Raw genomic sequence first — 15,661 nt, 5'->3', positions numbered from 1 at the left:
GTCAAGACAAAACTTTATTTGTTTTATTTATACAAGTATTCACACACTGCCCACTCATGTACAGAATCAAGGTAGTGTACGATCATCTATGCAAATGCAATAAAATATATAATAACATAAAACAATACAGAATAATTGCAAGAATGGTTGACTCATCTGAAAATAGAAATGAAGCCACTGATGAGACGTAACAGCAGAAAAAGTTCTTTAGGAGACACCTGAAAGTTAGGAGCAAGGATGCTGGAACATTATTCTGCAGCATGGGGCTGGCAACACTCAATGCTTGACTTCTAGCTGAGGCCAGCCAAGCTTCTGAGACATGGGCAACAACTAACAACACTCAAATGTGTGCTCACTTATGGCTTATGTGTGTGGTACGGAAGCTGTACTACCCAGGACAGGATGGGGTTGTGCAGGGTTGTTAAGGCAGCAGAGAGCATTGTTGGCTGCCCACTCTCCACCTTAGACCAGATTTATGCCACAAGGTGCCATAGGAAGGCACTGGACATAGTAAAAGATCCATCGCATCCTGGTCACTGTCTCTTCGAGCTCTTGCCGTCGGGACAGAGATACAGGTCGATGGAGACAAGAACGAGCCATCTTAAGAACAGCTTCTTCTCCAGAGCGATCTCGGCCCTGAATGGGAAGCCCGGACTTTGAAAGTCATCTAATCTCCCTTGCTGTATTATACTGTATTGTTTAATTAGTGTTTTTATGGAGCAGTCAAGTAATTTCGTTATCCCCGATGGGGGCAATGACAATAAAGATATTATTATTATTATTATTATTATTATTATTATTATTATTATTATTAAATAAAGCCATCACTTGACAACCCCAAACTGCTTCACTCTTCACTGCTTTCTGTTTGGCTTGCCTGCCTACCAGGCTCAGCAGTCTGCCTCACTTTTCAACCTCCTCTGGAATGGAAGTATCCTAGGGTCTTCTGCATGCTGACCTGGAAGTAAGCCGTACTGAACTCAAATGGGATTTACTTCACAGTATGCGTGCATAGGCTTGAGCTGTAACTGGGCACAGACCTGTAGCCATGAGTGGAGTCCTTGTCAATTAATTTGCATATCAGACCAAATGAATTTGATTATATTAAGGCTGTTTGTTTGTTTGTGAAAGAGTATGCACAGGAAATGAAGCTTTCTGTTTCTGTTATACGCTTTATAATATTGTCATAGTTTTATTACTACACATGACAGTTCTTTTGCTAACTTTTTCCCCCAAAAAAAGAAGAAGTTAGAGCCACTACACAAGTCCCATATCAGTTGTACTGCAATGAGAGGGACGTGTTTGTTTGAAATTGCAAATTAATATACTTTTTCCCCCAATTACCAGTAGAACTGTATCTAAAATCTCCCTCTTTATTTTATATTACCAGCAGCTCTCTTGGTTATATAACTAAAAGCCAGTTGCCATAGCAACCTCAAATATAATGTTAGTGTCGTGGGATAGATTCATAGAAAGCGTTTTAACCCAGTGTGGTTAAGTGAAGTAAGGGACTGTTGCAAACAGAGCAATAGATGGCTGGGCTTTTTTTCTTCTGATCCATGTACCTCTTCTATATGAGGGGAAAGTAAGAGCAGGCTTATCTTGCTCATTCTCCCTTGCTCCTTTGAGGTTTGGGGTACGGAGCAGAAGCAGCAGCTCTTAAACTCAGTACACTTTGTAGTGCATTACAAAAAGAACACCTGGAGCTTGAAGAAGCTGCAACAAACAGAACAATCAAGGGGACAGAGCATCTTCTCTTTAAAGAAAGTGAAGGTGTTTGTGGCTACTTAGCTTAGGAAAAAGAGATGACATAGAGAGGAGATGATGGAACGGGAACAGCCAACACAGTGCTCTCCACATGTCATTAAATTACAAATCCCATTATCCCTGACCATTGGCTGTGCCAGCTGGGATCTATGGGAGTTCAGCAACATCTAGAGGCCATCATTTTTTGCCACCTCTGTGAAAAGAGGTTTATGGTAATAGAGGTTTGTGACAGAGGTCTGTGGAGAAGAATTTACTGCCTCTCTCTCATAATACTCAGTGTCACCCAGTGAAATTGATTGGCAGTAAATTCAGGATAGACAAATTGACTGGCAGTAGATTCAGGGCAGGACACACACCCCCCAAACAAAAGTACTTCTTAACACTATACATGATTCATTTATGGAATTTGCTGTCACAAGGTATGGTGATGGCTCTAGATGTAGCTGGTTTTAAAATGGCATTAGACAGATTTATGGAGGACAGGACTGACAGTGACTATTAGCCATGATTCAGCATGGGGATTCCATTTTGCTCAGAATTATATCATTTGCTGAACAGGGGGAGGCTGCTGTTTTCATGTGCTGGAGTGGATTTCCTCGAAGCATTTGGTGAGCCAGTGTTGAGAACAGTCTACTGGAACAGATGAAAACCTGGTTTGATCCATTCATGGAATAGTGGAATAATACAGCCCCTGGAAGTCAGGATTGTCTATGTCATTTTACGTGTGCTGGAAAAGGGCACATGCCGCAACCAAGGCTTCCTTCTGTGCTTAACTATGTGTAGAACGTACACACCAGAATACATTATTCAGCATGTTAGAAAGTACCACATTTAGTACATTGGTGGTGGTGAAAGATTCAGTCTCTGAAATCAGATAGAAGCTTCATATCACAGAAGTACTCCAGACCTAGACAAGAGAGCTTTGCTGTATTTGTATGGACATGCCCACAGCTCCACTAAATCCATTAAATGGTAGTGCAGGCCATCTACACAACACCAGAATTCAGACTCGGCTAATACTCAGCATGTTGAAATTTGTGTATATTTCAGTGAAATGAAGACTATCCTTTTATTACTCAACTTCTCTCCCTCTTTCCCACCACCCCTCTCTCTCCAGAGAACTGCAGTTTATAAAGTTTCATAAATCCTATACTTGCTACTAAATGTGTAGCTTTTTGTGGGTTAGCATGAGGTACCCATGGAGAATTAAGTAGCTGCTAAGTGCATTCACATTGGTATTGAGACAGAAATAGAAGGCTGATCCTCCTTTTCCTAACTTTATCTCTAAAGGCACCAGTATCTTTGTAGAGAGAATAAAGTTGGGAAACAGCTACAGCAAACCTCAAATCATTTAAACTGAATTGAAATGCAGCTACTTGGAATCTAATTCCTGAATTTGTTGAAGGGAGGATGGGGCTTCTGAATCCATGGAATCCATGTTTGACGATAGCAAACGTCCTGTTCTGGGCTTCACACAATGACCAACCATCTTCCCCAAGGGGCAGGGAAGGAAGATCCAAAGCAATCTACTTCCAGTTCTAAGCACAGTGTCCTTTCAACTTGGAGAACTTGTTTGTTTAAACCACAGTTTAAGCAGCCTTAGCTTTGTTTGAGCCATGATTTTCACAAACCACAGTTCCCCGAGTTGGGGCAAATCAGAGAAGTATGGGGAATTTAAAGCCAATCTCCCCTTTTCGAGATGCAAAACAAACAAACAAACGGTAGAGATTGAGTGTGCAAGAATGTGGCTCATTCATACAGTCGGGAAACCCTGGCCTTCCATTGTGTCTAAAATTGGCCAGTGACTTTCTGGAGTTAACCTGCACCTTACATTTTTGACTAGTAGGGGAGAATATACAGTGATATGCTTTTTTCCCAGTGCTGCTCTCCATTGAACGCAGTAACATTTAAGTTTATGTATACTGTATATTTATGTATTTGTGAGGGTCTGAGGCTAAGGCACCTTCTCTGTTTTTGTTTTATTAAAACATGCTTCTTTTCCTGCCCCAACAGTTACCCTGCTGTTTGTGACTTCCTACAGCACAATAACTTATTATCTATACTCCGAGCCCATGAAGCCCAGGATGCCGGGTGAGTGACTTTCCTTGTTTTTTGAATAAGTTATTTTCCGGCATGTTGCCATCTGTACATTTCTTACATTGCTAAGGTGAAGTGCTTGTTCGGTAACTTTCAGAATGTAAAAGGGAAAGGACTGGTGTTTAAAAAGAGTTGAATATTGACTTTTCAGGGTATGTTGCTTTTCCTTTCGGGAATCTTGACCACATCCTGAAACCCTAGCTCTCTAGCAGATGGAGAAACAAGTGGGAGACGTTTAGCCTCTTTAAAATGGTGTAACGTCCCAACCCCTATATCTTACCTAGAATTCTTGTTCCCAAATTCTAACTATGGTTTCCTGCTGGTGCAAGAAGTGCCCCCTACAAGGGTTCAGATACAGTTCTAATTTTTTAAATATTCCAGGGTGCACAGTTCTGGCACTCAAAGCAGTTTGGGTGGCCCTCTGCTCAAATTAAAGTATACTGTGATGATATAATTAGAACAAGGGCTTTCCCTTGCTCAGCTGATAAACAGCAGGAGCATATATATCAGCTCTTTACAGCTTGTTAACTTTCCGAAGCTGCAGGGCTCTTTGGAGAGGCACAGTTTGAAACAGGAATATATTTTCTAGGTCACTGAAAGGAAGTGCCACTCTGTGCTTCCACTTGGCTCATCCTAATGGCTAAAGTACCAATACTTTTTACACAAGCACAGATGGAAGGAATATAAATTATTGACACTCAGATAGAAGAGCCATAATTTATGAATGTATTACAAGGTCTTCCACATTTAAGTAGCATGGTATCCTCATTTCATCTAGTTATGCAGTGATGTGTGCCATATATTATAGTCTGTTTTCATAAATTTATACTCTTGTCTTTTCTTCCAAGGGTGCTCAAAGCAGCTAACAATACTGTATAAATATTTTTTTAAAAGCACCCATCAGCCAAAAAAGTTCCAGAAGTATGACAGACCAAAACTGGTGAAATGAAGAACAGCATTTTATTTTATTTTTGAAAAAAGTATTAGTGAGATCATTTTTAAAATTATCTACTGAAGAAAACGAGCCTGTGGCATGAAAACAAAACAAAACCATAAACAGGGTGCTCACTAAATCTCAATAATAATAATAATAATAATAATAATAATAATAATAATAATAATTTATTTATTTATACCCCTCCCATCTGGCTGAGTTTCCCCAGCCACTCTGGGCGGCTTCCAATCAAGTTTTAAAAACAAAACAGCATCAAATATTTAAAACTTCCCTAAACAGGGCTGCCTTCAGATGTCTTTTAAAGAGAAGATAGCTGCTTATTTCCTTCACATCTGAAGGGAGAGCATTCCACAAGGCAGGCACCACTACCGAGAAGGCCCTCTGTCTGGTTCCCTGTAACCTCACTTCTCGCAATGAGGGAACTGCCAGAAGGCCCTCGGCGCTGGACCTCAGTGTCTGGGCAGAACGATGGGGGTGGAGAATGGAGAAGAGATTTCATTCGGTCCACATCTTAATGCAATGCATTTCTCCAAGCAAACAAACAGTATATACGAAAATGTGTATATCAGGGTTAGGTGTGCATGAAGAAAGTAGCATACAACATGCATTTTATTAGGGGAAATAGCATGCAAAAATATGTATATTTGGCAAAATTGAATATGGGAACGTGAGGGATCTACACTAAAATGATGACATATTTTTGTAGAGATTTATTTTGACAAAATACAAACTGGTTCACAAATGTGGAGAACTCTACTTCAGATTGGTAAAATGAGAAACTAGGAGTAACCCAAACTGGCAGATCAGTTCATCCCTACCTGCAGGGCAGATGGTTCTAGGAGAAAAAGCTTTCTCTTGTTTTTTTGCACTAAATATACCTAGCTATGCAGGAGACCCTCCACATCTGATCTCTGTGGTGTTTTTGTGATATTTGGGGGTAATTTCCGGGTTCAGGGCAATGTGCATGTGCATGATCACACACATATTGAACATGTGTCAATTGATTGTTTCCTATAGATCCTGAAATTCACCCAGAATTCCATTCAAACTGCAACTTTAAAGGCCATTATTTCCCATCAAGAAACCCAAAAAATTTCCAGAACACTATTCCTTCTTTCCTTCTTTCTTTCTTTCTTTCGTTCTTTCTTTCTTTCCTTCCTCCCTTCCTTCTTACATTCATATGCAACCTGTCCTCTCAGGAGCTCAAACCAGCATACATGTGATGTCTGACCCCATTTTGTCCTCACAACAGCTCTGTGGGGTGGGTCAGACTGAGAGTGCTTGACTGATCCAATGTCACCCAGAGACCTATTCATCCATCTGGGAAAGCTTGTTAGAACTAAAATTTCATCGGGAAATCACAGAGAGTAGGGGCCTGTTATATCTCTGTGGAATGCTGTTCCACAGAACAGGAGCAATCACACTAAAAGCCTTGCTCCAAATTACTGTGGAATGGACTCCTAAGATCATTGGAACTTGCAGGAGAAGTTCTCTTGCAGACCACAGTGACCTGCTGGGTATATAAATGATATGGTGGTCTCTCAAGTAACCTGCTCCTGAGCTGTATAGGGCCTTATACGTTGGTGCCAATACCTTGAATTTAGCCTAGTAGGTTGGGATCCATATAACGGAAGCTCTTTTGAAGGCTATTAATAAGTTGCAATGATGATGGTGGTACAGCTCACACAAGTTGATCACTACTCTTTCCAGGATGGTCAGAGCAACCATTGATGCTGAGTAATTTCCTTGGTTGAATAATTTCCTTGGGCTAACAAATTTGAACTGTGCAGAAGGACACCCAGAACAAAATATTATTGCTACCACATGACAAAATAACAAGGATATTTATACCAGAGATCTTAGTGACCCTAGGAATTCCCTCCCCGCTTTAAGCAGCTGCCAAGATTGCCAGCTGCCTTTGAAACTTCCCTGTATTCCAAAATTGGTTTGCCACAGGGTGCATCAGGCTGCTGTTATAAACAAAAGGGACAACCTGGGAGACCCACCTGGACTATTGCAGATGGCTGTAGTACACATGCCTGTAAAATACTCTCAGTATCCTTATTGATGTACCCCAAATTCCTCAAGTTTTGTTTTTGCTGTTGGTGTACAGAAAGGCAGATATTGCTACAGAACCTCAATATGCAATTAGAGTAGAAGTGGTAGCATACTGTTCTTTTTCTTTTTCTCCATTTTGTTGCCAAGAGTTATAGAGATTTTATATAAGTCAGGGAACTAAAATGCTGTTGCTGAGCCTTGCTTTGCCTCTTGCTAGGGAGAAAATATCATTTTTGTTGGTGTGATTCCAAAATTCTGGGGTTTTTCATTTTCATTGCTGACTGACTAAATATAGGCCCTCTGAGACGGTAACATTTTTGTCACCACAAGCAAGTGTAAATGTGCCGAGAGAAAAACTGAGCGTATATTAGAATATTTTGTGGCCCACATCCCCACACACTATTTTTTCAAGTTTGAGCACTTTGATGTCGGTAGCAGAACCTTAAATATATTGTGCACAAAATACCGGGGTGGGGTGTGTGTGTTTTGTTTTTTGTAGGTCCAGATACACATTGACTTGGATCAGGGTTTCAAAATGCCAAGATTCCTCTGCTCAGTTTGGGGTAATTCCTATCTCCTAGTACAGCAACACATGTCCCAGCCTAGGATGCATTAAATAATTAAGGAACGTTGTCCAGCCCTTCTGAGAGGCTTTAGGACTTGCAGGGACCATGGGATAGAGAAAAATTCTTGTGCAAGCAGCCTTCCAATTGTAGTCTTTAGATACACCGCATTGTTTCTTTTTATTTGGAGAGCTGGCTATTTTAAAGCATGCTTCACTCCCCTAGTCCATAGTGTGCCACAGATTGCTTTTCCGAGTTGGAGAGAAGGACCCGAAAGCAGCTTATGGTGCCCAAGCAGACTCATAAAGCTGTACGTGCTCAGTCAGACCTTCGTTCTAACTCATCATTTTCCTGGAGAAAGACCTATGCCTGTCCAAAACACAAATGAACCCAACAAAAGTTGTCCCCAAACTTTTCCCATTGACTTCTTAATTACCTGTAGGTCTGTAGTCTATCCACTACATACTCGTCTTCTCTAAAATAATTGTGATGATGCACATACAAGTCTCTGTGAAATACATGCAATGTGTGTTTATGTGACTGTATCTGTGACAAGATATAAATCAACACAACTCTGCAAGAAATTTATGGTACTAATAAGGTTACTTATGCCATTTGTTACAGGTATCGTATGTACAGGAAAAGCCAGACAACAGGTTTCCCTTCATTAATTACAATTTTCTCAGCACCAAACTATCTAGATGTATACAATAACAAAGGTAAGAGCACTTCTTGCCCCTGCAAACTTAGCTTTGCTTTAACTTACTGATTTCCTCTTCCATTGTTCTATATCAATTGTGTGTTTTTTAAACTTCCCTTTAGTTCAAGGTCGATTCTTACTACACAGTTTTTGTATTAAGTGAATGGATTTGTGGATTAACTGCCTATGGGGGGTCTTTTCTTATCTGCAAATTGTAAATATTCACGATGCATGAAAACAGATTTCAAAAACTAAAGCCATATTGTTGTTGTTGTTGTTATTGTAGTAGTAGTTACTGTTATTATCATGGTTGTTATTAATTACCTGCCCTTCACCATAAGCTCAATATTAATAACAGTTTATAACAACTTAAAATCACAAATGTTCAAATATTTTCCCACTGTGTCCTGCAGTGCTCTTTAGATTACTTTAAAGCAAGGGCACGGAACCTTTTTCAGCCTGGGGCCGCATTGCCTTCTGTGCAACTTTCCAGGTGCCACCTACCATTGGTGGGCAGGACCAGTGGCAAAAGTGAACAGAGCAATGAATGTAAATTTAAACTTGGTACTGTAGTCTGGTTTCTGTACACACTTCTACCTCCAATCAGGCAACAGTTTTCAAGGATACAGCCCATGCAGGCATATACACTCAGGAAGGGCACAGACTAGTGAAAGGTGTGGCCTGGGGAGAACTGGTATGGTTGAGGAGGTTTAACCTGCAGGTCAAACAAATCTAGGTGGCCACATTTGGCTCCAGGTCTGAAGCCCCCCACCCCCTATTTTAAACCTGGAAGAACACTGAATTTCAAAAAGCCATTGAAATTATGGCTTGTTTCACACATGCCTGTGCATCATTCATTACATTATTGTGTGATAATTTATAGCTCAACGAATTGACTTCACTGAAAAGCATTGTGTTTTTCAGCGTTGTTTGTGGGAGTTACAAAAGATCTACCGAGGGCTGCATATACATTTAAGGTACATTTAAAGCACTCCCCCCCCCAAAAAAAAAAAAAAAATTCCCCTGAATCCTGGGAACTATAGCTTGTAAAGGATGCTGTGGATTATATTTATGAAAAGCAAACCAACAGTTTCCAGGATTCTTTTTGGCAGTGGGGGAGGTGCTTTAAATGTATGGTTTGTATGCATCCACAGGTATGTAATCTCTTATTGCTGGTTTGCAGATACAAGTCACTAATTCATACTTGGGCCCTCAAGTGTTGAAAATGCAAGTGCAAAGCACAGATGGCCTGAACAGTCAACCTGAATTGCTTAATGCATGCACACAAAGTCAGATGTTCAGTCCAGCCCATTGCATGTTAACTTGGAAGCGTTACTGAGTCTAATGGAAAGAAACAATGCACAGGGTTGCAGCCTCAGTTGCATGAGGAATACACTACTGCATCAGCTAACAGAATCCTGACCATAGCTGTCAACGTTTCCCTTTTTTAAAGGGAAATTCCCTTATTCCAAATAGGATTCCTCACAAGAAAAGGGAAAAGTTGACAGCTATGATCCTGACAGGGTCCCAAGAGGACAGTAACCTGAGATTCTCCAGTCCCACAAGGATAAGTCTCACGATTTAGAAGCACTAAACTATGTGTGCCAACAACTGCCATATGGAGATATCCATGGTCAACTTTCAGGTCATCAGTCAGTCAGTGCCGGGAGATCCCTGTTGCAGATGATTAGCGTTTCCAAGAGCAGGTGAACAGTGCTAGAATGATTATCAGTTTCTGCCTACAGCTAGAGCTTCACTCCCACTACAGAATACAGAAAGCAATCAAGTCATGCAGTTGCATTTGATAATAGTAAAAAGTAATTCTAGGAAGCGCTGATATATTTTTCTCTGAAAGCTTAATGGGCAGCATAATTATCTTTTGTACAATATTTGAAAATTGGCAATCCTTAAACAATATAGATATGGCAGCAGAAGGCTACTGAAAGAACATGCGGAACCAAACTCTCCCATTTAATCTGTGCTTTAGTTTCGGTTAATTTTTTTGGAGTTTCTTTTAACATCGATCGGTTATAAAGCATGTTTTCCTTTTGCTTTTTTGAATAATGGCTAGGCTACTTTCCCCCTGCCCTGCTCCCAGCCTTTAAAATAAAGAAAGCTTTTTTGAAAAGCAGTTTGAATAGTTGTTTTAAAGTTACTTATATTTGAGAGCAATATCAGCAGCATAAATTATTGATGTGATGTAAGTTAAAGTAGCTTTTAGATTCTCTGGATGAATTATTCATTTTATCACTTTAAAAAAAAATATCCTAAAAACATTTATGTTTTAGCCAACTGCTCTTTCAGTGGTGGTGGGGATTTTTTAGAACCTTCTTTCTAGAACTGCTTTTATCAAATGTATCATATTAGGTTTCATAAATTATAAGTATTAGTTTTAATGTTTCAGCCATGTGAGGGAACTTGACCAGTAGAAGGATTTTAGGGCCCCTATAAATATTTCATAAAATAACTGTGTTTTTCATTTTGGCATCAGTGATAGCAGTAATTCATTTTACTTACCCTTCCATACTAAGCCAAATCACGTGTCCACATGAACAGCCAAGCTGCATTTTGCCTGGTTGTTTTGCTGCTATACTACACTGAGCTAAGTCATGGTATGGCTTAGCATGTTGTCGAAATCCGAGATCATGCCCAAGCAAGCCTCAAGCTGAATGAACCTCGCTTCTGCCTCTTGTTTAGTCTGTAGATATCTAAACTACACACCCCAGCTTTGGACAACACATGGCTTAGCACAGCAGCAGAATGATAGGGGACTTGCAAAGCATCCACAACCTCGTCTCCCAGAGTCTGCACTTTGGCACTAAGACATGGTTTGATTTAGTGTGGCAGGTGAACAAGGCCCCTGGTTTGTGCTGAGAAATATCTTCATGTTGAGTATTATATATGCTAGAAAAGAAAAGTGACCAGAAGTAAATAAGAGAGGTCAGATTGAAATTACTGGCTCACTTATACTTTGCATATAAGAGAACGGCAAAGCATTTTTGTCTTTTCTAGAAATCAGAGCCTATGTATCTGTCCTAAAATAACATAATGTTAAAGGGAAGGTCAAAAAACAGCATATGTTCCATTCTTTTTATATCTCCTTCACAAGCGCAGCAGAGATCTTGGTGGTTCATGCTGTGAGTAGGGGGATGTAAGTGCGAAGATGTGGTTGGAATCTAAGATTACAACAAAATCCTTAGCTGCACAGAACTTTAGAGCTGGTGAGAGAGCACATCATTTCCCTGATCTCAAATACTTTTGGCTCTAAGGGGTACATGGTGACATCTAGCAGGAGTGGAATTTGAGGGGTGGGGCAGGGGGACTACCTAGCTGTTCTGATCTTGGGGTCCCAATATCTAACCCTTTACAATGGTACCTTGGTTTTCAAACTTAATCCGTTCTGGAAGTCTGTTCCAAAACCAAAGCGTTCCAAAACCAAGGTGCACTTTCCCATAGAAAGTAATGCAAAATGGATTAATCCGTTCCAGACTTTTAAAAAGAACCCCTAAAACACCAATTTAACATGAATTTTACTATCTAATGAGACCGTTGATCAAAAATGAAAGCAATAATCAATGTACTATACAATAAATTAAATAGGACAGTATTCCAGATGATAAAAATAAATTTTATTTTTTTTCTCACCTGCACTGATGACAGTCATTGTTTGGATGGGGGGCTTTTATCCATTTCCGCAGTCACACAATCGATCAGTAGCTGAGCTGCTTTCCACAATGCCACAAAAACAAATTAACTGAAAAAGCCTCAAAAACTAAAACGCAAAATAAATAGCAAAAACAAAAGCGCCAAACTTAATCCATTCTGGAAGTCCGTTTGACTTCTGAAATGTTTGAAAACCAAGGCGCAGCTTCTGGTTGGTGCAGGCGCCCCGAAAACAATAGCCAACAGCCGCACCGCACGTTCGGCTTCCGAAAAACATTCAAAAACTGGAATACTTACTTCCGAGTTTTCAGCATTTGGGAACCAAGGCGTTTGAGAACCAAGGCACCACTGTACTTGTGTTAGGTTAAGAGAAAACAATAGAAATATTTAGAAAAGTAACTTTTTTATATAAATACACACACACTGTAATATAAACACACACACACATGCACATTAATAGTAGTTCCATAACTAATGGAGGATGCGTTGGCCATATATTTGCTTCTTGACCTGGGTGCTTAACACAAGATGATGGCCAACAACAACACACAATTTGACATAATGTCAAATTGTGTGTCTCCTATCATCTGTGAGGCCCCAGCTTCTTCGTTAGAGGTTAGAATTCCATTTGACAGGTACCCATATGTTGCTTGCATGGGTAAATAGCAGTTTTGAAGGATGATTTACACTGGAGAAACAGTACGGAGGAAATGTTGTACATCTCCTCCTGCAGCTCTTAGCGCAACCCAGTTAAGTCTCTCCTGAGGCCACTTTTTACAAAAAAAAATGTTTGAGAATGTATAATGAATCGCCCACCACCTCAGTCGTGAATTCTCTTTTCTGTTGAAATTATATTAGCTGGTACAAGGCATAAATTCAATCTGGAAGCTGTTCATTAATTAAGTTAAATTGGTTAAGTTAAATTGGTTGGTGAACTGAGTTCATGCATGTCCACTGTACAATCCCCCAATTTCCAGTAAATGAGCTTCTGGTGAAGTAGCCTACACAATTACAAAATGACATTCCACCTTTATAAACAAGTAGCTGTGCAATGGCCCAAAGCAAGGAAGCAAAATGGATTCTCAAGGATTTCATCCAGGCTGCATTTTTAAATGAACCAACCTAATTTTCTTCCCACACTAACATGCAGAACAGAATGAAGTTATCATTCAGTTTTCACATTTCTCTTCCTTTTTTATATTTTTGGATAAAGTGCATGCAAAAGTTTTGAATGTGCAACATTCAACATACTGCATATTTTTGTGTAGGTTTTGTTTTTGTTTTGTTTTTTTGATTGGAGGGAGAAGGGCAGCCAGTGTGGTGTAGTGGTTAAGAGTGGTAGACTCTTAATCTGGTGAACCGGGTTCGCGTCTCCACTCCTCCACATGCAGCTGCTGGGTGACCTTGGGCTAGTCACACTTCTTTGAAGTCTCTCAGCCCCACTCACCTCACAGAGTGTTTCTTGTGGGGGAGGAAGGGAAAGGAGAATGTTAGCCGCTTTGAGACTCCTTCCAGTAGTGATAAAGTGGGATATCAAATCCAAACTCTTCTTCTTCTATGAGGAGGGAGAAGGGACTGACTCTCCTGGGGAAAAGCCTGCAAGAGCCACGAGGAGCTTGTGTGTGGCTCTTGGGGGCTTTTCCCGCCTGCCTCCCACCTGCATTCGCTCCATAAGAGGCACACATATTTCCCCTTACTTTTTAGGAGGGAAAAAGTGCATCTTATGGAGCAAAAAATATGGTAGGTGGATTCATCCCTCCCTAAAAAGTAGCTGCTAGAACAAAAGAACTATAGTTTACAAGACAGTATGAAATATTCATTTAAAATACCAATAAAAACAATTATTAAATGCAAGTTACATAACTTATAAACAACCATCAGCTTTAAAACACTTATACCTACTAAAATTGTGTGTCAAAGTTACCTGGTTTTCTGGAACAATTTGAGGTTGTTCTTTTTAGCAGGCACTGAAAACAAAACAGTGAAGGTTCTTGTCCAATATCAGTTGTCAGGGAGTTTGAAAGGGTAGGTGCTGTTAAAAGACTAATTTCTTACAAGTGCAAAAAATAATATGTGACACACGTAAAAATGCCAGTTCCACATATCTAAGTGGACAGATATGAGATGAAGTGATCCTTCAGATAAACTGACCCCAAGCTGATGAGGGCTTTATATACTAATAGCAACACTTTGAATGTGGCCCAGTCAATAACAAATAAGCAGCCATTTGCTACAGATTTCTGAGCATGATATATGCTCTGTTGTGTTATACGCTGACAGGGTCTCACTCCTCACTTTCATCACAAGTTTACCATCCGTGAGGGAGGATCAGGCCCCAGGTATATGATAGTAACAAATGACTTCTTTCTTTTATAGCTGCAGTATTGAAATATGAGAACAACGTTATGAATATCAGACAGTTTAATTGTTCTCCACATCCCTACTGGCTTCCAAATTTCATGGATGTTTTTACATGGTCTTTGCCATTTGTTGGAGAGAAAGGTAAGTAACTTCCTTTCTTCACAAAAACAGTTTCTCTGTGGACTAGGATGAGGGGAATGGGCCGTTCACTAAAAGGGACCTGTCACACCTTGATGCACAAGATATTCTGAGACCTAAGAAATGTGCCTTAAGGGAGAAAACCTTCTTTATGATGCGCTGAGGTCTGCAGTATGATCAGCAGGAGTTCTTTTTGTTCCCAACCTTTTCTTAACAGCAAAAGTGGTTTTTATTTATTGCGGTGGTGTACACTTCCTTTGAAATTCATTCAATTTTCTGAGTGGATGAGTTATCAGAGACTGGTGAAAAAGTTTAGCATCGTTATTTTTATGGCCTCTTTACAGCAGGCCTTTATGTCAGTGTTTCTCAAATTGAGGCTCTTGCTCTCTTCCATCACTTCTCCTATACAACTTCCCTCAATGCAAGAGTCTAAGATGTAAGAAATCCGCATAGCTTGGGAGTCTAGCAACAGTAAAAGTAGGCTTTCTGAGACAGTATGCCCTGTGATTATTTGGGCAGTGGACAGTACCAATTATCCCTTATTAACCACATTTTAGAAGAATCAACAAGAATCAAGAATCTAAGATCACAACCCATCAAAGTACTGAAGCAGAGACTGCATTAGATAGATAGATAGATAGATAGATAAGATTAGATAGAATTTTCTTGATGGAACTCTCATAAACAAATAGCTTGTTGTAGCTACCATTTATTTTAGAAGAATCTCTGCTGATTCTAATTAATATGTGTAGATGAGGGACTGGTGTCTAGCAACAGTAAAAATAGGCTTTCTGAGACAGTATGCCCTGTGATTATTTGGGCAGTGGACAGTACCAATTATCCCTTATTAACCACATGAAATCTTGGACCTCACTCTGCATATTCACACAAATAGCATCAAAAGTCCAATGCTATTGGCATATGCAAAGTGTTGTTTGTGCTGTGACTGCCATTAACTCCACTACACTAGCAGCTTTCTTGTCGGACACACCAGGTATCTCCATCTCTCACACATCTTCCATGTGGTTTTCTTTGCAGTCACAGAGATGCTGGTCAACGTGCTGAACATTTGCTCAGATGATGAACTCGGAACAGAGGAAGATGGCTTTGATGGTAAGCGCCTTGTGTCTTCTGCTCAAGTGGTGTGTTCCAATTAACGTTTGTGCCTGAAAACCATCTTTATTAATCTCAAGGCAAGTCATAGGGTGGGCTATGGGAGGAACTCTCTGGCCTACAGTTAAGTTCTTCCAAGCTGCCCAAGACAGTGTTCCTGCTAGACAACGGTATGTTTGCTTTTATGCATGGTTTGTTGGAAAAGAATGAAAAATATATCCTCTTTTTTTGCTCCTCTTCAAATCA

The 15,661-nt window shown here is 40.1% G+C and overlaps 1 protein-coding gene across 5 annotated transcripts in view; it reads left to right on the top strand.

The window, feature by feature from the left end:
- PPP3CA (protein phosphatase 3 catalytic subunit alpha) overlaps positions 1-15,661 on the top strand; it is a 183,117-nt gene that overhangs the window by 145,629 nt on the left and 21,827 nt on the right. For all 5 annotated transcript variants that reach the window (XM_082236979.1, XM_082236978.1, XM_082236980.1 and 2 more), the window contains exons 7-10: positions 3,781-3,858; positions 8,065-8,159; positions 14,180-14,305; positions 15,341-15,415. In XM_082236979.1, the coding sequence (XP_082093105.1) occupies positions 3,781-3,858; positions 8,065-8,159; positions 14,180-14,305; positions 15,341-15,415 (374 nt within the window). The remainder of the gene's footprint in view (positions 1-3,780; positions 3,859-8,064; positions 8,160-14,179; positions 14,306-15,340; positions 15,416-15,661) is intronic.

Source organism: Podarcis vaucheri (genome assembly GCF_965113315.1).
Source record: "Podarcis vaucheri genome assembly, chromosome: 9".
Taxonomy (NCBI): Eukaryota; Metazoa; Chordata; class Lepidosauria; order Squamata; family Lacertidae; genus Podarcis; species Podarcis vaucheri.
This window is presented reverse-complemented; position numbering and strand designations above follow the sequence as displayed.